General features: G+C 37.4%; 1 protein-coding gene across 2 annotated transcripts in view; it reads left to right on the top strand.

The window, feature by feature from the left end:
• Positions 1-2277: 2277 nt before the first annotated feature.
• RBBP6 (RB binding protein 6, ubiquitin ligase) overlaps positions 2278-22522 on the top strand; it is a 35571-nt gene continuing 15326 nt past the window's right edge. The window contains exons 1-8 of one of the 2 annotated variants that reach the window (XM_027527668.1): positions 2278-3561; positions 8365-8464; positions 10783-10819; positions 15236-15280; positions 17311-17399; positions 17527-17623; positions 17981-18120; positions 20981-21153. In XM_027527668.1, the coding sequence (XP_027383469.1) occupies positions 3396-3561; positions 8365-8464; positions 10783-10819; positions 15236-15280; positions 17311-17399; positions 17527-17623; positions 17981-18120; positions 20981-21153 (847 nt within the window). In that variant the 5' untranslated portion in view covers positions 2278-3395. The remainder of the gene's footprint in view (positions 3562-8364; positions 8465-10782; positions 10820-15235; positions 15281-17310; positions 17400-17526; positions 17624-17980; positions 18121-20980; positions 21154-22522) is intronic. The other variant, XM_027527669.1, reaches the window with a different exon arrangement.

Raw genomic sequence — 22522 nt, 5'->3', positions numbered from 1 at the left:
GAATTTAATGAAATTTTGTCATTAATCAAGCTACTTAATTAAATCCCATCAAAAGTATATTTAATGTGGATACATTTGACCTGTTTGGCGTGATCCAGAGTGAGGTCTCCAAAAATAAGTGCCCAGAGTAAACAGAGTTTTATAAAGGGCTCTTGGTTGTTGGATCCGGTCACATCACTGATTGTGTATTCTTTCAGAGAACTCTTAGTGCTCTTCTGACAGGATTCTGATCTACTCTACCCTAAGGGTGTGGCATCCTTTGAATCTCATCAAGTTGACTGATTAAATTAGGGTTGGTGGGATTAGCTAAAGACTAGTGAAAGGATACAGATTCACCGTTTTGGAGGCAGAGATACTAGGATGATTTGTCATTTTCTTTCATTATATGTGATTTTTCCCTCATTCATTCACACAGAAATTTTTTTTTCAAGAAAAGCAGCCCTTCTTAAGTGGACCCAAGAGCAAGAAAATTTTAGTGGGTTACTGAAGAAGATAAGAGAGAAATGTGTTACATGTGAAAAGCATTGATGATGATGTGGTTAAATTAAATTGTATTTGTATCTCTCGGACTGTCCTTAATTTGCCAAAATCTTAAAACCATGCTATTACTATAGATCACATTAAAAATGTGTTAGTTATTCAACACAATGAGTGCCTACTATGTCCAAGCAGTGTTCTGAGGCGGAGATACAGCATAAGCTGCTGCTGCTAAGTCACTTAAGTCGTGTCGGACTCTGTGCGACCCCATAGACGGCAGCCTACCAGGCTCCCCCGTCCCTGGGATTCTCCAGGCAAGAACACTGGAGTGGGTTGCCATTTCCTTCTCCAATGCATGAAAGTGAAAAAATAAAGTGAAGTCGCTCAGTCGTGTCCGACTCCTAGCGACCCCATGGTCTGCAGCCCACTAGGCCCCTCCGTCCATAGGATTTGCCAGGCAAGAGTACTGGAGTGGGTTGCCATTGCCTTCTCCGATAGCATAAGCAAAAGAGACAAAAGTCCCTTTTCTCAGAACAGACGATTTAAAAATAGACATAAACTCTGTGGGTAATGATGAGAGCTTGGAAGAAAATTTAAGTGTATAGGAATGGAGAGTAATGACGGTCCCATTTAAATAAGGTGGCCTCCGGAGACTTTTCCAATAAGATGACATTATGAATTGTATGGATGTAATGGTAACTTCCCCAAGCACCAAGGAGAAAAGATGCCAATCTACTGAGGGGGTTCTTAGTCGCTTAGTTGCTGCTGCTAAGTCGCTTCAGTCGTGTCCGACTCTGTGCGACCCCATAGGTGGCAGCCCACCAGGCTCCCCTGTCCCTGGGATTCTCCGGGCACGAACACTAGACTGGGTGGTGCTTAGTTACTGCCAATTAGCGAAGGAATTTCGGACCCCGCCACCGAAAAGACGTTCCTCTGATTCTGCAAATTCAGAAAGTGCACGACCCCTAGCCTCAGTTTTCTCATCTATAAATTTGAAAGTAGTAGTGCTGACCACCTCGGGTTTTTTGTTGACGTTGTTAAACTGACATTTATTGAGCCACATTAAACCATGTGCTAGGCACGGTCCTGAGCAATGAAAACGTATTCATTTAATCCATGACAATCCTGTAAGCCAAGTACGATTTTTTTTTTTAAAGAGTATTTTATAACCTAGGAAACGGGAGGCACAGAGGAGTAAAATCTAGGGTCCCACAGGTAGGGTTTCAAAGCAGGCAACTGCTCAGAACCTGGAAGTGTTGTAAAGCGCTTAGCCCCATGCTTAGCACGTAGTAAGAGCTCAGTAAATCTTCACAGTAGTGGCTGTTATCTTTTCTAGCCCGGGGCTGCTCCAGAATTTCTCCTTAGGAAGAGCTTTAGATAGCCAGTCTGTTGTAAGGGGAAGCTAGGGGGTGCTTACATGGCAACCATAGTTAACTGCATAGCAACCATAATGTTTACTTAAACTGGGGGGCTCGGGAGGATCGATGGGGGTTGTGTGGAAGGAGGAGTCAGCTAGGTGCCCCTCCCACACGCCAAGTTTCAATGGGAACTAGCCAGGCACCAGCGGAAACCTAAGCTCCCCTCCGGAACCGCGCTATGAGCCGGTCCTCTTTGCTGTCTGTCACCCCGCCTTTTGAGGCAGATGGTTTCTTCCGTTCACCCGGCTGGTTCAGGTTCCGCGCTCGGGAGTCACAAAGCGCGGGGTCACGTGGGCGGGCCGGTGCGCTTTGTGACGCCCAAGCCTCGCCCCTCGGCCCGCCTATCGGCGCACGCCAGCCCCGCCCCTCGCGCGCCGCCCGTGCAATCCCTGCTTAAGAGACCCCGGAGTGGGGCGCTCGCCCGAAGCCAGGCCGCGTCCGCCATAGTGCCTGGCTCAGAGGTGTCGCCGGCGCCTGGTGAGGGCCCGAGAGCGGCAGAGGGGCGAAACAAAACAGGGAGCCGGCGGAGCCCTCGCCGTTGCTCGGCGGTTTCCGGGCTTAATCTCGCGGTACTGGGCCGAGAGGCGACGGAAGCGAAAGGCGAGAGAAGCTCGGAGCACTCGGCGAGAGGAAGCGTCAGGGAGCCTTCGGCGGCGTCGCGAGGGTCGGCCGAAGCCCCCCGGCCGCTGGCTGGGGCCCGGGGTGGTGAGGAAGTGCTGCGAGGCCTAGCCGAGGCCTAGTACCGGCTTTGTGTCTGAGCGGCGTTGGCGTTGGCGTTGGCGGCGGCGGCGGCGGCGGCGGGGGGGAGGCGGAGCCGGGGGCGGCCTGCGGGAAGGCCTCTCCTCCGCCGACCGCGCGTTTCGGCCTAGGCCGCGGGGCCGCCCGTGGCCCTGCGGGGAGCAGGCGAAAGGGGTCTGTTGCGTGGCGGGGGCCTGGGCCTGGGGCAGCCGACGCCGGTCGTCCGGAAGCCAGGAGGAGGCGAGAGGCCGCTCGTGGACTCCGGGCCTAGGCCCTCTCCCCTCTGCCTTCTCCCGGGGCCTGGGTCACCCCCATCCACGGAGAAAGAGACCATCCGGGAGGTGCGGCCGCGCTATGGACCCCTGACCCCACGGGGTCACTTGGACTCTTAACGTGTGGACTGACCGCTACTGACTGCACCGCTGCCCCTGTCTCCTGCCGGCCCTTAGCATGAGCGAGAGGGACCCAGCCGGGTGACATTGTGCCGGTTGGCGGATTCTCGCTTGCCCCCTTGCCCCGTCCTCGTCCGCCTCCTCCCACATGAAGCGATTCTGAATATCCGGGGGGAGGGGCGGGTTCTGAATTATTGTTTTTACGAACCCCTGCTTGTGGTTGGGGGGGTATTTAATCTGAGGCTTTTTAGGGTCCTTCGGTGTCTCTGAGTGTTTTGTGTGTGTACATATTTTGCTCCTAAGTTTATAAATATACATATATTGAGCGTGTCCACGTCTCCTCGCTGAACCTTAGGAATCCTTTGGCACCATGTCCTGTGTGCATTATAAATTTTCTTCTAAACTCAACTATGATACCGTCACCTTTGATGGGCTCCACATCTCCCTCTGCGACTTAAAGAAGCAGATTATGGGGAGAGAGAAGCTGAAAGCTGCCGACTGCGACCTGCAGATCACCAACGCACAGACGAAAGAAGGTAAGAGCCGCCCGGGCTCCGGATCCTGGCTGGTGGAAGAGAGATGCTGGTGGCGAGGTGCCTGGCAGGAGGCTAACCGCCATTATGTCTCTTGTGGGACTGTTCGTTCTAACACTTTGGGGACGACTTTCATTGATAGCCAGGGGTTGCAGCAGTCAGCCCCCCGAGTTTAACTGACTTTGATTTGTTTTCTGTATACTTGGGTCATCTGCAACCGGCCGATCCCCAACTGTCTGATGATTCCTCCCAAATGATTTTTTTTAATGATGGTTTTGATGGTAAGGGGTGGGGATGTCATCCAGGTTGTCTGAGTGCTTACCCGGGGGCATTTCCTAATCTGTTTTCCATCTGAAGGAGGAGAGGAGAGCAAGAGGAAGGCTTCTTTGTAAAGCAGCGCTGGAGAACCTTCTCTAACTTTCTAACTTAATCACCGTAGGGGGTTTGATGGCGAATTTTAAGTCCTCCTCTTCTCCCTTCCCCGATTTATTTAGTTTTAATTTTGGAGTTGCCTGTATTTGGAGAAAGATCCTCCCTTTGATGTTTTTAATCCAGCCGGTTTTTAAAGTTGGAATTGCTTTTGGAACTTGGTATGTTCTGGTGTGACCACTTTTGTCTGGTGTGTTAAGTTTAGAATTAAGTAGTTGAACTCTGCGTTCATCACATTGCTCTTAAATTTTAGCAGTTTCATAAAGATCAAAAGTACATATTTTTTAAAATAGTGGTTGCTTGATTTTATATGATTATATTGATACTAGGATACTGAAAAATAGTCTGCTGCACTACCATATGAATATACATAAGCCACTAATTGGAATCTTTAAATTTTTCTCTTTTATTAAAGCTTTTTCTATGATACTGAGAATTTAACATAGATACGAGAATGAGAATGGCCTCTTAAGAGTTTCTATTTTCAGATTCTGGCTTTGAACTTCGGTTTCTTTTTCTCAGGACTGCAACGCTGATGTGTCGTTTTGTGTCTTTTGAGTTTTTTTTGATAAGATGAGAAGTAAAGTGAAGTTCTAGTTAGGGTAGTTTATTGATCACTAAATTTGGCTTAGTGGAACATGGGTTCTTTTAGTTGAAATTGGGGGAGTTCCCCCACTTGTCAAGTACAAGAGCTGTTTTTTACGTTTACATCCAGACATAAATATAATTGTATTAAGGAACAGCACTCAAAAATAGTAAGAAAGAACTTGTATACTAACTTGACAACATGTTCAGGAATATTCTCCACTTCCCCCCTTTCCAGTTTTTCAGTGTATCAGACCTAAGAGACGCTTCATGTGAGGCTTTGGAAATTGTGATTGTGAGGAAAATTGCTGGTGATCATGATTAGTTGAGAAACAGCTTTTAAAAACATTATTCAAGAAAATACCTTTAAGGAAATATTTTTTAAGGCCACAAAAGCCTTCCTTAAGCATTACAGTCACACTTAACAGAACAGATGGATTTATAATAATTTTAGGACATCTGGATATGTTAATGATGCTTAATGAAGGAGAGAAAATAAACTATTAAGTGAAATTAGAGAATATTAAGACAGTTTTAATCATACACAGATTTCATATTTTGCTTAAGTATAACACAATTAACTCATTTAAGATTAAACTCCATCAATCTTTTCCATCTAATAACTGATTACAGCTTTGTTAGACTGGAATAAATTATTGTTGATTGAATTTTTGTCCATGAATTTAAGAGTTTGTGATGTGTTATGTTTTTTCTAAGCTAGGAAATTATTTAATACCTTATTTTTACAAATGCTGAAAGCAGGAAAGTGCTTTGCCCAGCCCCGTGTTTTTTGTTTATTTGTGAACTGTCATTATTGGAGAAAACTTTGCTGTAGTAAGCTTTGCTATTGGATTGGTTAAGAGAAGAGAAAGTTTGCATCTTATGCTGTCCTCAAATTAGGAGAGAAAAAGATATTTAAGCACTTAATTTTATGGCAAGTAGTATCAGTGTCACAAGGCAGCTGAGTAGGAATGCCACTTGCTTTTAGCACCATCCAGTGAATTAAAGAGGACAGAATAAATATTTATAGCTTCATAGTTAGGAGATTGCCTAGGAAAGAATGGCGAACTGGATCACTTTAGTTTGTTTGAATTAATGTTTCTCTCATGTTTCTATAAAAGATTCTGGACAGTTTTGGAAGTCTGTCCATGTTTAGGACTCTTAAATCTTAGACTGAAATGCTTGAATCAGAATTTCATGTTTCAGATTTAAGAATTCTGCTTCTTTGTTTCTAGACTACAATCTTTTTGTGTTTTTCCTATATAAACTTGTTTTTCTAAGTTTTCTGCTTATTTGCAATTATCCCCCCCCCCCAAAAAAAAAAAACACACACACACAACAAAACAGCCTTTATTCTGAACTTAGGGTAAAAAAGATTTGGAAGCTGAGGAAAAAGGATTTTCAAAAGACTATTTCTTCATTTCTTAAATTTGTCTTGTTTTTCATTTCATCCATATTCTTCATGTTTTTGGATCAAAAATGGCAGTGTCAAATAGGATCTTTTGAAGCTAACAGGTTACTTATTGAGGTATTCTAAAGGTAGGAAATCATCACTGTAATTCAGATACTTTAAAAGGTCAATTAGAGAGCATGTGGCATCAGAGCCAGACTTTAAGCTTGACAGCACTGTGTTGATGAGGTGAATAAAGTCGTCTTGGAAAGCTCCTGAACACAGTTGCTATTTGTTCCTACAGTGAACTCTTTTGACAGTTGTTACATAGTCAGCAACTTAATTGTCTGGTATTTGACATAAAGTTTTAGAGTTGTTTTTTTTTTTTAAAGATTCCTCATCTCCCATGCTTCTGGGTGTTTCTTTCTTAGAGCTTGCTTGAAACTTGGAACTATCCTGAACTATGCAAAAGATAATGATGGTAGTCTTACATTAGAAAATTGTATCACTCTAATTGGATACTTATGAAGATAAAGCTTACTACTTGAAATATATATACCAAAAAGAACCCTTTCCTGAACAATTTATGTGTATGTGCACTCAGTCGTGTCCAACTCTTTATGACCCTATAGACTGTAGCCCTCCACTCCTCTGTCTGTGGAATTTTCTAGGCAAGAATACCGGGTAGGTTGCCATTTCGTCCTCCAGGGGATCTCCCCAATCCAGGTATCGAACTTGTGTCTGTTACCACTGTGCCACTTGGGAAATCCAGTTTATGATAATGTGATTAGAAAGGATAGAGCCCAGTACATCTATAAAAGCTTAAAATGCTTACTACATATTTGATAAACTTAAAATAATTAGAACAGAGGTTGATAAGCTTAATAATTAGAGCACTTGGTGCTGAGTAACTTAAGTGAGTCAGGTAAACTCAGTAATTTAAAGAGTGAACCCTAATACTTGATTGTTTGATTAAGGGAGATGGTTACATTTTTACATATATCCCCCTGTAGTGGATTATTTTTGGTAATTTTGCAAATTCCTTTCATAGCAAATTTTTTTTAAAACCATCGTTGAATTCACTGATTCATTTTTTGTTTGAATTTCGTTCTTAGAGAACTAGTCCAAGTAATAGTCCCAAGAGTAGGATAATTCTTCCTGTCTTGTCTGCTCAGAAAGTAGCATCTGTGTTCATCCAGTTGCCTAAGCCAGGAACCCAGGAATTCATGACTGATTTCTCTTTCTCCTCCATCTCTGACCCCACCCACATCTGTCGGAAAGCCTTAAAACATTCTCTTGATTTCTCTGTCACTTCCAGAGCAGATCATTATTCTCTCTTAACTGAACTACGCAGCAATCTCCTCCTCAGTCACCCTGTTTCTGTTCTTGTTCCTATACAGATTCATTCTTCACTTAGATACCAGAGTTTTTGTTTTTAATATGAATCAGATTGTCATCATTTTTATTTAAAATCCTTCAATGATTTCCTGTTGTACTTAGAAACAAAATATAAATATATGTAACCTGCACCTGTGTTTCTGGTCTTTCTGTCCTTTTCATCAGCTCTTCTGGCCTTTCTGTGTCATTTTTTTCCACATGCTTCTCTGTCTGAAACATTCTTTGCCAGTGTTTTTGCATATCTTGTCTTCTCAGTCTTCTCTAAGTCTCAGATGTCAGTTCCCCAGAGGGGCTTTCCTTGAATCAACATTCTATCCAGAGTTGCATCCCACTTAGAATTCTTTATTACAAAGCCCTTTTTTCTTTGACTACAAAGTATTCAAAATGTGTCATACTTTTTAGTCTGTCTTCCCCAGTAATACTCTTGTACAGCCCAGGAAAAGAGAAAGTGAAGTCGCTCAGTTGTGTCTGACTCTTTGCGACCCCATGGACTGTAGTCTACCAGGCTCCTCTGTCTATGGGGTTTTCCAGGCAAGAACACTGGAGTGGGTTGCCATTTCCTTCTCCAGATCATCTTCCCAACCCAGGGATTGAACCCAGGTCTCCCGCATTATAGGCAGACGCTTTACCGTCTGAGCCACCAGGAGAGAGAAAATATTTTCATTCTAAATGACAACTTTTTCCTCATATAGTTCAGATGTTCAGCATTACTGGCTAAATAGAGAATGACTTAGTCTTCCTGAGACTTGGGGTTCCACTTCCATCTCTGGTAGAGGTGCCAGAGGCAAGAACCTGTTGACATATTTGGTGTTAACTCCTTATGGCTTTGGATATTTGTTCTGACAATAATCTCGATGCAAGGAACATGTGGTTATTAATGCTCTTTTATATTTAAGATGATTTCCCATAACATCTATGTCTGGTTGAAGTTTTCTAATTCTTGAGGACTATAACTTACCCAAATCTCTAAATAGAAATTCAACTCTTTATCCTTTTATTTACAGAATATACTGATGATAATGCTCTAATTCCTAAAAATTCATCTGTAATTGTTAGAAGAATTCCTATTGGAGGTGTTAAATCTACAAGCAAGACATATGTTATGTAAGTATTTATTAAATTCCACATTTGCAAGTTCTCAAAATACTTTTTACTTTGTGAGAAGGAAAAGGTATACTTTAGAACTGAACTCATTACTTTGTGCTAATGAGTATGTCGTCTTAATCCTTAAAATTACGAGAATGTTTGTTTTCCTGGTTTCTTTCCCCAGTTAAACTGTAGTCAGAAGTAAGAGTGAGTAGGCTTTTTGATCTATATAGGTAATACTAACAAAAAGCAAATGATCTTCAAATAAGTAAATCTTTCCCCTTCGTTGGTTTTTATTACCTGGGCACTTTTCCCCCCTACCATTTTTTCACTACAAGAATGTAAGTGTCTTGAAATCTGTCCTAAATATTTTGTCAGCGTCAGGAGTATTCAGTAATGCTAGTATTTGCTTCTCATTAATAAGGGACTTTGTTGGAAAGCGATGTTTATAGGATTCATGAGCACAGACACTGGAATCAGGCTTAGATTTGACTCCCATTTATTGCTTCACACCAGTTGTGTGAAATTGTATTTGGGTAAATTACCTAAAGTCTGTACCTCAGATTCCTCAAAATAAAATATATGTAACTCCAAGGAATTGGAGGAATTCAGTAGTGCCTGGCACATGGCAAATGCCCTTTATTGGAGTAGGAATTATAGTGGTAATACTTAGGAATGGTCTAGAGCTTAAGGAGTTCACTAAAAGGGCAGGATTATAACTTTATATCTAACTTTCTCTGCTTTCTTGCCATTTTAATGCTGATAACAGTTACTGGGTTGGCCAAAAAGTTTCTTCAGGTTTTTCCAAACAATGGAATGAAAAAACCAAAACGAACTTTTTGACCAACTCAGTATGATCTGTGAAGAGGATAGCAACTTGGGCTATTTAAAAAATACTCAGAGGTAAGATAGACTTACTTGAAATTCTGGCAAATTCTGCTTTTGGTCAATGAAACATTCTGGAATTTGCCAGTCCTAGGAAATGGAATGTGTTCTTGGAATTGAGGTAAAATAAAGTCATTTCCTGGAGCTTTGCTTCATGTGGGCAAGTTTTCTTTCTAAGACTGTTCTCATTTAGTTTAAAGTTCTATTCCATATTTTAACATTTGGAGGTTCTTAAATCTTTTGTATAGTAACTTTAAAAGCTGAAGACTTTTTTTTTCCTTCTGTAAATACCAAGTGAGCTATGTACCTTTAACTTTATATAATTTTGAGACATTATAAGGGAAGAATTATTTCCTAGAATTTAGTGTGAAGTTATACCTTAATTTACTAAGTGCTTTGTAAAAATAGCAAACATTCAGTTTCAGGAGATTGTTTTGATATTCAGAAACTTTAGGGAGAGAATTGTTTAAAGTACATGGGAAAATAGTTGCCTCTTACAGAATTGCATGTGTAATTCACTATGTATTTGGTTTCTTTTATAATATACTTACCTCATGAAGTGTTTTTGAGTTTGTTGAGCAAATACTAGTAAATGAAACTTTCATTTTTATCTCAGGATGTCCCAGTCATGTACAAACCAGAAATTCCTTTCATATCCTATCTAACATTTTTCTGTCAGGATAGCATAAACTTAAAACTAAAACTAAGCCTTTACAGGCTATATTTTAGCAACTTGACCCTCATACCCTTTCCTGTGTGGACTTTTAAAGGAATTTCTTCTTGAGCTTACTTGTGTATATATTTTTAAAAATCAGTTCAATTCTCCATAACCAACTTATTAAACTTATTCTTTTAACGAAAATACACTGTCAAACTGTTGATTTTTCTGGAAGATAGCGTTCCTATTTTATCTTGGTCACTGTGTTGAGACTTTTAAAAAGATGAAACTGCCAACCTGTCTTTTCTGGATTTGAAATTTAGTTTTTGGAGCATAACAGTTTCTCAGGGCTCCAAATTATAAAATATTTACAGCAGCAGTCTTGCTGTAAGGTAATTCAGGGTATGAAAATTCTCATCTGTACCTATTAAAAAGTGAGGATTAATATACTTGTTCAGCCTATTAAGAAATAGCCACAAAGTTTCTTGAATAACAAAATCCTCATACTGCCTTTCAGAAAACATTTATTTTAGGTAGAAAGATACACATCTATTCTATAATTACCAAGTATGGATTTTTTTTTAAACCAAAAATGCATCTTAAACTGTTCAAAGGTAGTAAAAATTAAATAAGGTAGTATATTTATTACTTCTGAAATTGGTTGTTTTTAAATCTTTGTGCCAAGGAAAAGTTGTGTTCCTAAAAAATTTATGATTGGAGAGATGTTTTTAGCACAAAAATTGATTAATAGCTACTCAGAGAGTTAATGCTGTTTTTCTTTTTGTCTTTTTAGAAGTCGAACTGAACCAGTGATGGGAACTTCAAAAGCAGTATGTAAAAACACAATCTCACACTTTTTCTACACGTTGCTTTTTCCTTTATAATGTAGCAGTGAAGTAAATCATTTTTAGAACGTAATATCCAGTTGATCATAGTACCTATTGTAAATAAAATGTATTTTGATGACAGCTCAGTTGAATATGGATATATGTGGCATAATTTACACACTTTATTTTGTAGAAATGGGTAATTTGTGCCCAAAAACCACTGTTTCATATTAAATATGGTAGCATTCTCCCTGTATGACACTGTGTTGTACAGTTAATGTATGATCCTTTTTAGATCGTATAGGTTTTACACTGATGAACATGGTAACATGTTCTGCATCTGTCTGTCTATAGTTAGTATTTTGTATGTATGTACAGGCTGTTGTGTGCTTTTTGTTTCCTGCAATAAAAAAAATGTTTGGAATGTATATTTTGCCATTTTCACGTTGTATCACTTAGTTTTTTTTTGGTTTTTGGGTTTTTTTTTTTTTCTTTTTTTCTGCCTGATTGATGGCTTTGAAAAATGCATTAGCAACATCCAAAGCTTATATTTAAAGTTTGATGCTTTCTCCAAGTTCAGACACGTCATAGAGCTTTCCAGAGACCATTGACGCAGCTTTTATTATTTAGTTTTGCTTTATTTGGCAGTTTTGAGCTCCTATTCTTTGTTTACATCTGTACTGTAAAGTGAAACCTGGAATTGGGCCCCCTACAAGTATACAATGTTTCGTCGATGATTTTGATGATTTTATACAATTGAGTACTCAAGTTTTAATAGAGATCTTTTACTTCTAGTCTGCTCAGTTGTCCGAATTAAAATAATTCCCTCTTTCTCATAAGGTATTAAAATGCTGCATTAATTGTAAGCTAACTGAAAGCTGTAGCTTATCAAAGGTAACTCCTCTTAACCAGGTTAACATCTTAGTAACCTTAAGTATGACACCATTTTGACTTTGAGCTTTTAAGTAAAAGGTAGCAGCATTCCTGAGTTATAGGGTGAAACACCCGGTTCAGAACAGAGATCTGTAGTAATTGAGTTCTGTAAAACTTGATGGTTCTCTAAACGTTTGAGTGCTCAGGCTTGATTTGTACACAATACAAGATGTCTGAAATCCTCACTTAGAATTTAAGGGTATTGCTTGCTCTTTCAACTTTATCCTTTTAAAATACTAGTGATCTTTTAATTGTGTATCAGGTATTTTCACTAACCTTGGATCATTGAATCTTAAACACGATAACATAGAATATCTGAACTTTGGACTTGTTTTCTAAAGTATATGGCCTTTAGTTCTCATGGAACTAAATATAGTGATTCAAAAATCAAAACTTAGTGTTTTGGGAGTTTTTTTCCCTCTTTGGGGTATACGGTTTTTTGGGGGTTTGGGGTTTTTTTTTTTTTTTAAAGCATAATGCTGTAAAAACTGTCCACAAGTTTCTGTTTTGCTGGTGATTGGTTTAAAACTGATTTTTATGTATCCAAATGCTAGCACAAATTAGATTGACTATACTGGTGACTGTAGTAGTTAATGTAACACATTTTGTATAAAGTACATTTTATACAGTATTTAAACTAATTCAGATGAAGTTTTATTTCTTGAAAACAATTATTTCCTTTTTGTTTATTAGCATGTGTATAAGCACAGATCACATGTTCATAAATAAAGTTAACATTCTTTTAGCCTTGTGTGTTCCCTGGCATGTCTGTATTACACTTATAAGAAGCAGTTTATTTTATGCTTATTTAGGTTTCTCTTTTCTTTCTTCTTTTTTTAAAAAAAAATAACTAAAAGTGGCTTTAATTTTTAGGTAGAATTATTTGAAGTGGAGAAATTAGATAACATAATATCCCCATTATTTGCTTGGGGTACATTTGCTGACATTTAAAATACGAGAAAATATATTCATAAAGCATCATTAGTGCCCATCTTAGGAGACTTAGGTGTCCTATGCACATTCACAATTAAGACAAAATCACTAAAGCCAGATTTTTTAATTCTGATTAGTAAAAGTAAATGTATGTACATTTTTGGTAACTTAAGCCAGCTCTAATCAAGGATGGCTGTTTCTATATTGCACAGCTTTGCTGTTTGTAGTTACCCTTCCGTGTTCCAAAGCTGTGGGCCTTCTGCTAACATCAGAATTACATTTTGTAAGATCCTTTAATATCAGGCAAGTATAGTTGACATAAAAGATTTCAGATTCTTGCTCCCAGAAGCAAGACCACAAATTAGATGTGAGAGAGGTAGGTTGATTTTAATCATGTCCACAGTGTGCATATTAATCAGTGTTTCTAGAGACTACTTTTTTAAAGTAGGGTTTTTTTAATTGATGTTTAATACATATAAATTCGTACTCATTTTTAAATCATTTCTTGTCAGCATTTTCACTTATTTCTTAATATCTTGCTATATGTAGAAAACAATTGGATGCCTTCCTAAATTTGTGGTAAATTATACCTCCTTGTATTTTTATAGGGTATTAATGTGCTATATATAGGGGCTTCCCTTATAGTTCAGTTGGTAAAGAATCCACAGATTATTTGATGGGAAAAAAGTGATTTAGATGCTGTTGAATATCTAAAAGCACTCATAACTAAATATATGCTCCTAATAACAAGTTGGCCCAAAGGAAGAATAGGAAAGCCTGGCATAATAACAAAAAGACAGCTGTATTTGAGGAGAAGAAGAACAACAAAAAAGTTAGGTTTTTTTGGTTTCAGCAGTAAAAAAGTGTAATATAACTGCTGCTTTCTTTCTAAGGAAGTGATCAGCATGCATATTCTGTATAGTAAAAGGCTATTTTAAAAGGCTATTTGTTTCTTTGATTAGAAACATAGTATAGATGATGGTTGACAGCAGTTTGTTCAGTCCTTATTTCTTAAAATTCAGGTAATTCCTGGTTGATATAAAATGTTATGCTCTTCAAAATAGATTGAATAGGTCAGAATTTTTCTGGGTAAAAATAGGCTGTGTTCTTTCAATTTTTCTTTCCTAAATTTACCTCTTGAGATATTCATTCTTTAAGGAAAGAACACTTCAACCCACTGATAGATTATATGGCTAGGAATGTATATGGGGTTAGTGCATTTATGGACTCTACAGTCCCTCAATGTGGAGCTGAGAACCTTTTGTTTAGATAAACATCCCAACAGTAATATCCATCAAACTAGCTTTTAAAACTCTTAAGACATGTATAAGATGTATTTTAAATTTAGCCAACATTAGTTTTATTTCCATTTATTGCATTCCTGCTGTGGTGGCATTAAGCTAAGAACTACATATTGAAACTGGTTACATTTCTATTTGGGGCTCCAAGTCATGCTGCTTTTTTTTTTTTTTCTTTTTCAAATACTCTCAGTTCTTTGGAATCCTTGAAAAATGCATGATGAAGACTCACTTTTTTTTTCCTTTGATCCAGACATCTCTTTACATTCTCTCCATTTTAAAGAAGAGTTCTGACCAGTAATGCATGAGAAATTTGTAACATGTTGAATAAGCAACCCACTTACTATATAGGAAGCTGATAATGTTTTCATTTTGGTACACTTGTAGGGAAATCATGTCTTTAGAGTTACACGCTAAAGATTGTGTGTGTGTATACATTTACACACCCATGCATAAACACTTTTTAAAAACTGATATTAATATAGTTCAGGGAAACAAATAATGAAGCACTTTTAAATACATTTGAACATACGTGTTTTAAAGCCCTCATATCCATGTTTAATACTTGCTCCCTTTGATTAAAGTAACTATTTCCCCCGCATATTGAAGTCCATCCTATAACTGCTCTGTTTGCCCTGCCTCGGGATGTCTTTTGTTTCCCTTTATTTGGCTTAAAATTTTTGCCCTGATAAAGCTGTGGTTTCTTTGGCGAGATTAGCTACTGATGCTTTGCATGGGAGAATAAACTTATTCAGACCGAGCAGTACGTACTCAAAAGAGGGGAAAGTAGCAATTATTTGGGAGCTGTTTTATTAAAGCAATTATCTGAGCCTTTAAAGAGCTGCTTGTTTTTACAGGGTTGTATACTGGCATTATAGGAAAGTTAGAAAGATTTCTTATTCTCTCTTCTAGTGTACATTGTCTTGAGCATCATTAGTTTTAGAAATCACTGATAAACCTGGGACTCTTAGTATTTAATCACCACACTGAGCAGCTTTCCTATCCTTTTCTTTACTGTTTTCTCATTGTAATAGCATCCCCTTCAACCATTAACCTTTATTTATTGTATGTGAGATGTGTGGAAAAGGATAAGTTGGGTGAGCTACATTTCAGCTTAAAACAAGATAACATTCTTTGGAAAACTTCTAATAAAAATACCCGATATTTGAACATTAAGTGGCAGTAGGGAGTAAATGATCACTTTCAGATGTTTTCAGTGTGGAACTTGAATGTGTGTTTAATTTTTTATGAACAGATTGATGACTCTTCTGCGTCTATTTCTCTGGCCCAGCTTACAAAGGTATATATATATTCTTGAAAATATAAATCTTTTTCTAACATCGTAATTTTTTTTAATGTGGAGCAGTTGTTTTAAGAGGGGTTGGGGGAGGAAATACTTTGCAGAAACATTTGTACATATTATTACTATCCTGTAAAGAGTAGCTGCTGTTTTGAGAAGATAGGGGGAGTATTTTGCTTCACCATAATGTTGGAGTTTCATCTTCAAGACAGAAGAAACAAATGAAGCTACACTTACTTGCCTTTTTTCTCATACATTTTGTTTATTTATACATTGGAAACTAACAGATTTCTGGAGGAATTCCCTGATTTTGGCTGTAATTTATGTGGACTTTATGCAGCCAAAATAGAAGCTTTCCTTTACATGGACAATTGCGTGGTTATTTCTTGAATATTTGAATTGATCCCTTGAAAGTTAACGTTTTAAATGTGATACAGTTGTTTCTCTATGCTATAGACTTGTAGTCTGTCTGCATTAGAAAAAGTTTTAAACAACCTAATTTGTTTGAACACAGACTACATGAATTGTGTAAATGTATAAAGTTGTTCGCAGGAATATACCAATGTGTATGTTTGGCAGAGGGGCAAATTGTTACCTCCTGAAATCATTGTATATGCCATGTTTTGCGATAAGATTGCTTGCAGTTTTCTGCTCAACAGTGTGTACCTTTTGTTTGGGAAAGCACTAGTGATGGATTAATTTTTAAAACAATAGACTTAGTTTGCAAATTATGCCTTTAGGGGAAAAAAGGCAAATGATAGAGAACAGGTAGTGTTTTGAGGGCCAAGAAGGAAGTTTTCCAAAAATCCTTTTTTCCCCTGCTATCAGAAATATAAAATTATATTTAGCAACCAAAGTGAATTAGTAGACAAGTTTTCCATTAGTGCTGTCCCTATCTTGTCCTTGGCTTTGTTGTAGGTTTTGTCCTTATCCCCTAGAATGTATCCCCAAAATGTCCTAGTAACAAATACAGCTTTTTAAACTCCTGTTGTGGGAAAAGTATAAAGTTGATAATTCTAAAACCAACCTCAATAATTTTTTAATGCAAAGTGGTTTAGCATAGAGTTAACATCTTTAGCAACTTATAGTTCACTGTTTAAAGTCTTCTGTACTGTAAGGACCATATTTGAGTTCTGGTCTATTCCTCCATTGTTTCTTTGTGGGAAGCAGTTGGGGAGTTTTGGAGGTTTGGGGGACTTTTTTTTTTTAACTATTTGTAAGTTAATGTTTGGGTTCAAACAAATTAGTTGTTCAACATCTGTAATCCAGTTTTTTGTAAATGTTGCTGTTGTTCTAAGCTCTGTTAATGTTAAGCATTCTTTGTATATAAAATTACAATAAAGTGTTAAAACTGGTTGCTTGTTTTGTGGATGAATGTAAAGCTAAAACCTAATGAATGGCTGATAATGAGTGCTAGATGCTTGAAGATTCAAGTTATTAGGACTCACTCCCTTAGACCCTGCTTATTATCTAGACTACTGTATGTAATACCTCAGAGATGAAGTTCATAAATCTTTGGAGAGTTGGATTTATAATTTGAATGCTCAATGCATGTGCTTTGCACTTAATTTTAAATTTGGCACCACTACTTAAAGAGCCTTCTGATTTCTAGTATCTGCTGCATAATATGTTCAGTGTCCTGTCCCCAACCCTACCTCTAAGTCGTGTGCTTGACACTTGATGCTTAATGCTATGACACTTGAATTATTTTTAATATTTAAAAATGTCAAGTGTTTCTCTAACTTAATCTCAGTTTTTAACTTAGAAGAGTAGTATGTAAATCTTAATGTAAGGTACAAACAGGGTCTAAGGTTTGAGTGCCCCCAGAAGGACTTTCTTCAACCCATAGACACCCAAACATCATGTAATGACCTAAGGCACTCCCCATGCCTCTTCTAGGTTATACTTGTTAATAACTGTTTTTATGCAAGATTAGATATTGCTCTTTACAGGATGAGTGGTGTTGTCTTTGGCTGTGTGGTCTTAAATGTGTTTCTAATGTGTGTGTCAAATAATTACCTGTTAAACAGACTGCCAATCTGGCTGAAGCCAATGCTTCTGAAGAAGATAAAATTAAAGCAATGATGTCGCAATCTGGCCATGAATACGACCCGATCAAGTAAGTTTATAAGTACTTTATTCTAGTACGTACTTTGGGGTGGTACTTAACAGCCCCCCATGTCAAGAGCTTTTTTTTTTTTTAAAAAGTCTTTGTGTTCATGTAATCTTTTTTTTTCCCCTTTCAGTTACATGAAGAAACCTTTAGGTCCACCACCTCCATCTTATACTTGTTTCCGTTGTGGTAAACCTGGCCATTATATTAAGAATTGCCCAACAAATGGGGTAAGTTCAAACTAAAATTTTTCCTTAGCCATATTACTTCTCTTGGTAAATATTGGCTTCTACGTTATAGTGGCAAATGAGCACAGCTTCTGGAGCCAAACTACCGGTGTCAAATCTTGACACTGCCACTGAGTGAGCAAGTTACGTGAATGTCTCCAAGCCTGTTGTTTCTTCTCTGTGAAATGAAGATAGTGATAGTACTTACCTCACGTGGCTGTTGTGAGGATTAAATGAGATCATACATGTAAAGCTCTACAAATAATACAAGCAGATAGTAAATACTGTGTGTTAGCTAATATTATTAAATAATGGTAACTGCTTTTTCTCTTCCTCCTCTCTCCTTTCCCCTACCTGTAGGATAAGAACTTTGAATCTGGTCCTAGGATTAAAAAGAGCACTGGAATTCCCAGAAGTTTTATGATGGAAGTGAAAGATCCTAACATGAAAGGTGCAATGCTTACCAACACTGGAAAATATGCCATACCAACTATAGATGCGTAAGTATTCAAATTGGGTATGATCTGTGGAGATAACAGTCAATCCCGGTGATAGTGTTTTATTTAATCTTGGGCTTGTAACTTGGCTACTTGGATTCCTTACAAACATTGTATACCAAGTCTTAGTCTATATGTCGCATTTCTGTGTTAAGAATGAGAGGCTGCAGTCTGCTCCATTTAAAGCAAATTAAAAATGTATTTGGGGTTTTTGTTACCAGTGAGTGCCACTTTCCTTGTGGTCTTCTAATTTTTCTTTTTTCTGTCATTCCCTGCTTTCTTCCTCATTCACATACATACTCCTACATAATCTTGTATGCTATTTGCATCTTTTAAATGAACAAGTTAAGTGTCTTAGGCTTTTTAAGAAACAAGAGGCTTAAGAATAAAAGTTCTGCAAGATATCAAGGCAGATTTAAGTGTGAAGATTATAGGAAATACTCAAGTATCTTGACTAGTTTGGATATACTATGTGAATCTTAAGATTCTAAAGTATGGTTTATTTTATAAACTGTTAGTTGAGATCTGTTATATAACAGTTCAGAACTGTTTTTCTGTTATAAACTGTTTGTAGCTCTGTAAGCCATACCTTAATGCTTATTTTTCACATGTTTTCAGGTTTTATTTTAGGAGCCAATTTTTAATGAAATGAATAGACAGGAAACCTAGTGGCATAATTCAGTTGGGTCACTTTCCATTTTATCTGCTTTTATTAATACATTTAGTTATCTTTTGATTACCCTCAACTGTTGCAAACTCACACAACATAAAACACAGTATTAAGTGTTCCCTGAGACTGTGACTCTGTAACTTTATTGTACAAAAGAATCTCTTGCAGAAGTGTGTTAAAACAGTCTAGGTGCCCTGTCCCACTCCTCTCCCCACCCCCGAGGGATTATATTCTCAGTCTGCATCTTTAACAAGTCCTCCAGGAGAATATGAGGTTAGAGGATGCTCAAGGCATGCCTTGAGAAACATCAATTTAAAGAATAGATATCCATGTTCCCAGTGACAGAATATTTATTAAGAACAGTTTTTGTCGGCTTTGTGCTATATTATCAAAATGTGATGAGCAGGTAAGGACAACGAAAATGCTACGCTTACAGAATGATTCTGAAAAAAGATTGTTTTTGAGTAGGTAAATACATTGTTTTAGTTAACAGATAAGAATTAATGTTTTTCTAAACTCCCAACCCTGCTCACTTTCTCAGCTTCACTCCCATCTATTTTTTATCAGTCTACCATTGTGTGTTTTTGTGGTTCATCTTAGAGCAGTTTGTTGTATGCTGTTTCTAATTCAGACATTTCATACATGCATCCAAACAGTTTTAGGTTGAAATTGATGGCTTTTTACAGACAAAGTTTAAGAGCAGACCGCTTCATCTTAATACAATAAGATGTGAATGTAAAAGTATTTAAGTAGAAATCTGTGTTGGAAGAATTAACATCACCTGTAAACTCATAACTAATAATTAACTTCATTGCTGTTTGAATCCTGGAGTACAAAAGTGCATTTGTGACAGACACACAGCAAATACTGGGGAAAATGGGAACCCAAATATTTTAAATGAAACTTTCACCCTCTCCACTAACACCACTGATACGCAACTCAGACTCTTCTTCTGTTTCTTTTTCTATCCTCTGTTCTCCTCTTTTTTTTTTTTCTTTTCTTTTCTCTCTTTTGGGCAGTGGGAGACTCCTCTTTCACAAATTGGGAACAATGGGGCATAAGCAAATTGATACTTATTTCTGGAATCGTGGTGATGTCTATGGAGCAACTGCAACACAAATAACACACCTAAGGTACCCTGCTCTGTCCAGATGAGATTCTTTCATTTTTAGCATTGAGTTGAACACACTCTGTTCCTGAATGAAAGAGAAAAGATTTCTCTAAGAATTCCTATGTTTTACAAATGTGCCTGATTACAGAGAAGATGGGGGTATTGGAAGCGGTGGTGATAAGTCTGAGAATGGTTTATTTTTTTCTTTGTTTTTAATGTATTTAATATCCAACATTTCCACAAAATTTTTACAAAAAAATGGACCCCCCAAATGTCTAATGAGGTGTTACTTTTAAGTTTTTTACACATTTTTCTAATTAAATCATTAATATTTCTTGTGCTCAGTCATGTCCAACTCTTTGTGACCCCATGGACTGTAGCCCACCAGGCTCCTCTGTCCATGGAATTTTCTAGACAGGAATGTTGGAGTGGATTGCCATTTCCTACTCCGACTGTCTATACATAGATTAATCTCTCATAATATTAAGTATAAGACCACTGTTTTGAAGTCTAATTCTGTTTATTAATTATAGATGTGATTAGTGACATATTTCCTTTGAATTATCCACCTTAATTGTGTAATGTCAGTACCAATTTTAGTTTCCCGTATTGTGACATTCACACTAGTATTTTCACAGGTTTGGAGACTGTTAGACTCAGGGGGAAAAAAACTTTTCCAGGAAACATGGTAGGCTGGAGAGCAGTGATTAGGGCATTGTCATCACTAAAGCTCAAATCCTGTCTCTGCCATTTAAATATAACTTTGTGGTACTTGATTGTGTCACAGTACCGCTCTGACTCACAGTTCTTAGAAATACAGAATCTAAGATCCTTTTAGCCAATTTTATGGCTTTTTTTTTTCTTTCTGTTTTGTTATACTCTCTTAGGATTTTGTTTTATATCTTTTTGTTTAGGGGAGGATATTCATAACTGCTTTCTTATTTTGGAAAGTACTACACTTGTATAAACTAATTTGGCATCATACTAGATTATAAGTTCCCACTATTGTATAGTAGAATATATAAATATCTTGGAAATACTTTCCCATAACAGTGTTAAAACACTAAGACCTTCTTTTACAGAGAGGCATATGCAATTGGGAAGAAAGAAAAACCACCTTTTTTGCCAGAGGAACCATCATCATCTTCAGAAGAAGATGATCCTATCCCAGATGAGTTGTTGTGTCTCATCTGCAAAGATATTATGACTGATGCTGTTGTCATTCCCTGCTGTGGAAACAGTTACTGTGATGAATGTAAGAAATGTTGAACCTTTGAAGATATGTATTTTAGAGTGTGTGTATTTCCTTGGAAAGGCTCTTAGAACAATATATATTTAAATGATAAAATATGAATTATTGATACATGCATCTGAACATTTAATAACTTTTTGTTGCTCCTTTTTTTTTTTTAAAAAAGTCTGTCCTTTAGAATTGACCACTTTCTTTACCTTCATCAAGGTGTCTTTACTGAGGTTTTATAAAATGTAGGATTTTTGTTTCAAATATGTTTTAAATGGTATCAGTATAGAGAAATTTAAAAGCTTTTGGGGCCTTAGACATTTCCAAAGTATTTTTTAAAAATAAGTCCTTTTCTAGGAATGTGAAAAATAGCTTACTCTAAAATTCCTAAGGGTGATTGAGAACTACGGTCTGTAAACATATTATCCAAACAGTTGCCAGGGGGTTGCTTGTGACTTTTTTTCCCTAGTCATTTATCTTATATTAGCACTTGATTCTCTTCTGCCACTTACCTTAAGTTTTTCCGTTCTTCCCCAGATGAAAATAATGTCATCTAAAGATTTCATTGCCCAGTCCTGCTTTGGTCCTTTTCATTTCTAAAGATTGTTTTGGGGGACTTCCTTTGTGGTCCAGTGGTTAAGACTCCTTGTGTTTCTGCTGGAGTCAGAGGGTGTTCAGTCCCTGGTCAGGGAACGTAAGATCCACTAAGATCCTGTATGCCATGTGGTGCAGCCGAAAGAAAAACAAGAAAAGAGAGTTTTGGAATACAAATCTTTGTTATGAAGCCTCTTCAGTGAAGACAAAAGTCAAGAAGAGGTTACTTAAGGCTTGTTTCAGAGTGTGTCTTAAATTTACAAACCACTTTATATAACTGGAATTTTTTTTTTACTATACTGAATCATAATCAGTACATCTGTAATTTGGTATTCCTTCTTACCTGCTGTGCTATAGATGTTTCTGATTTCCTTGCCTGAATAATGCTTCTGCTATATTAATGCCCTTTCCTAGTGATGCCTTTTTAAATTTTGTTTATGCCACATAGCTTATAAGATCTAAACTCCCTGACTAGGTATTTAACCCTGGCCCTCAGCAGTGTAGAGTCCTAACCACTGGACCACTGGGGTATTCCTAAGTGATTGCTTTTTTTAAAGCCCTGTATTTACAACATAATGATTTTGTCTTTTTCTAGGCTATATTTCTGTTTTCTCCCTATAATACATTAGATGTTAGCTAACCAAAGAGAATGGTATTTGAGAAAGAGTGTCCTTTCTCTCAATTTAAATGTTTGTTTAGCTTATATCCATTACTTCTGTGTTTAAGGTAGAGGTTAGAGCTGAGGAGTGATAACCAGGAGAGAAATTTTACTTTTAAATTTCTTAAATTT

Source organism: Bos indicus x Bos taurus, chromosome 25 (assembly GCF_003369695.1).
Source record: "Bos indicus x Bos taurus breed Angus x Brahman F1 hybrid chromosome 25, Bos_hybrid_MaternalHap_v2.0, whole genome shotgun sequence".
NCBI lineage: Eukaryota > Metazoa > Chordata > Mammalia > Artiodactyla > Bovidae > Bos > Bos indicus x Bos taurus.
Note: the sequence above shows the minus strand (reverse complement) of the source record. Positions and strands in the feature narration are given on the sequence as shown.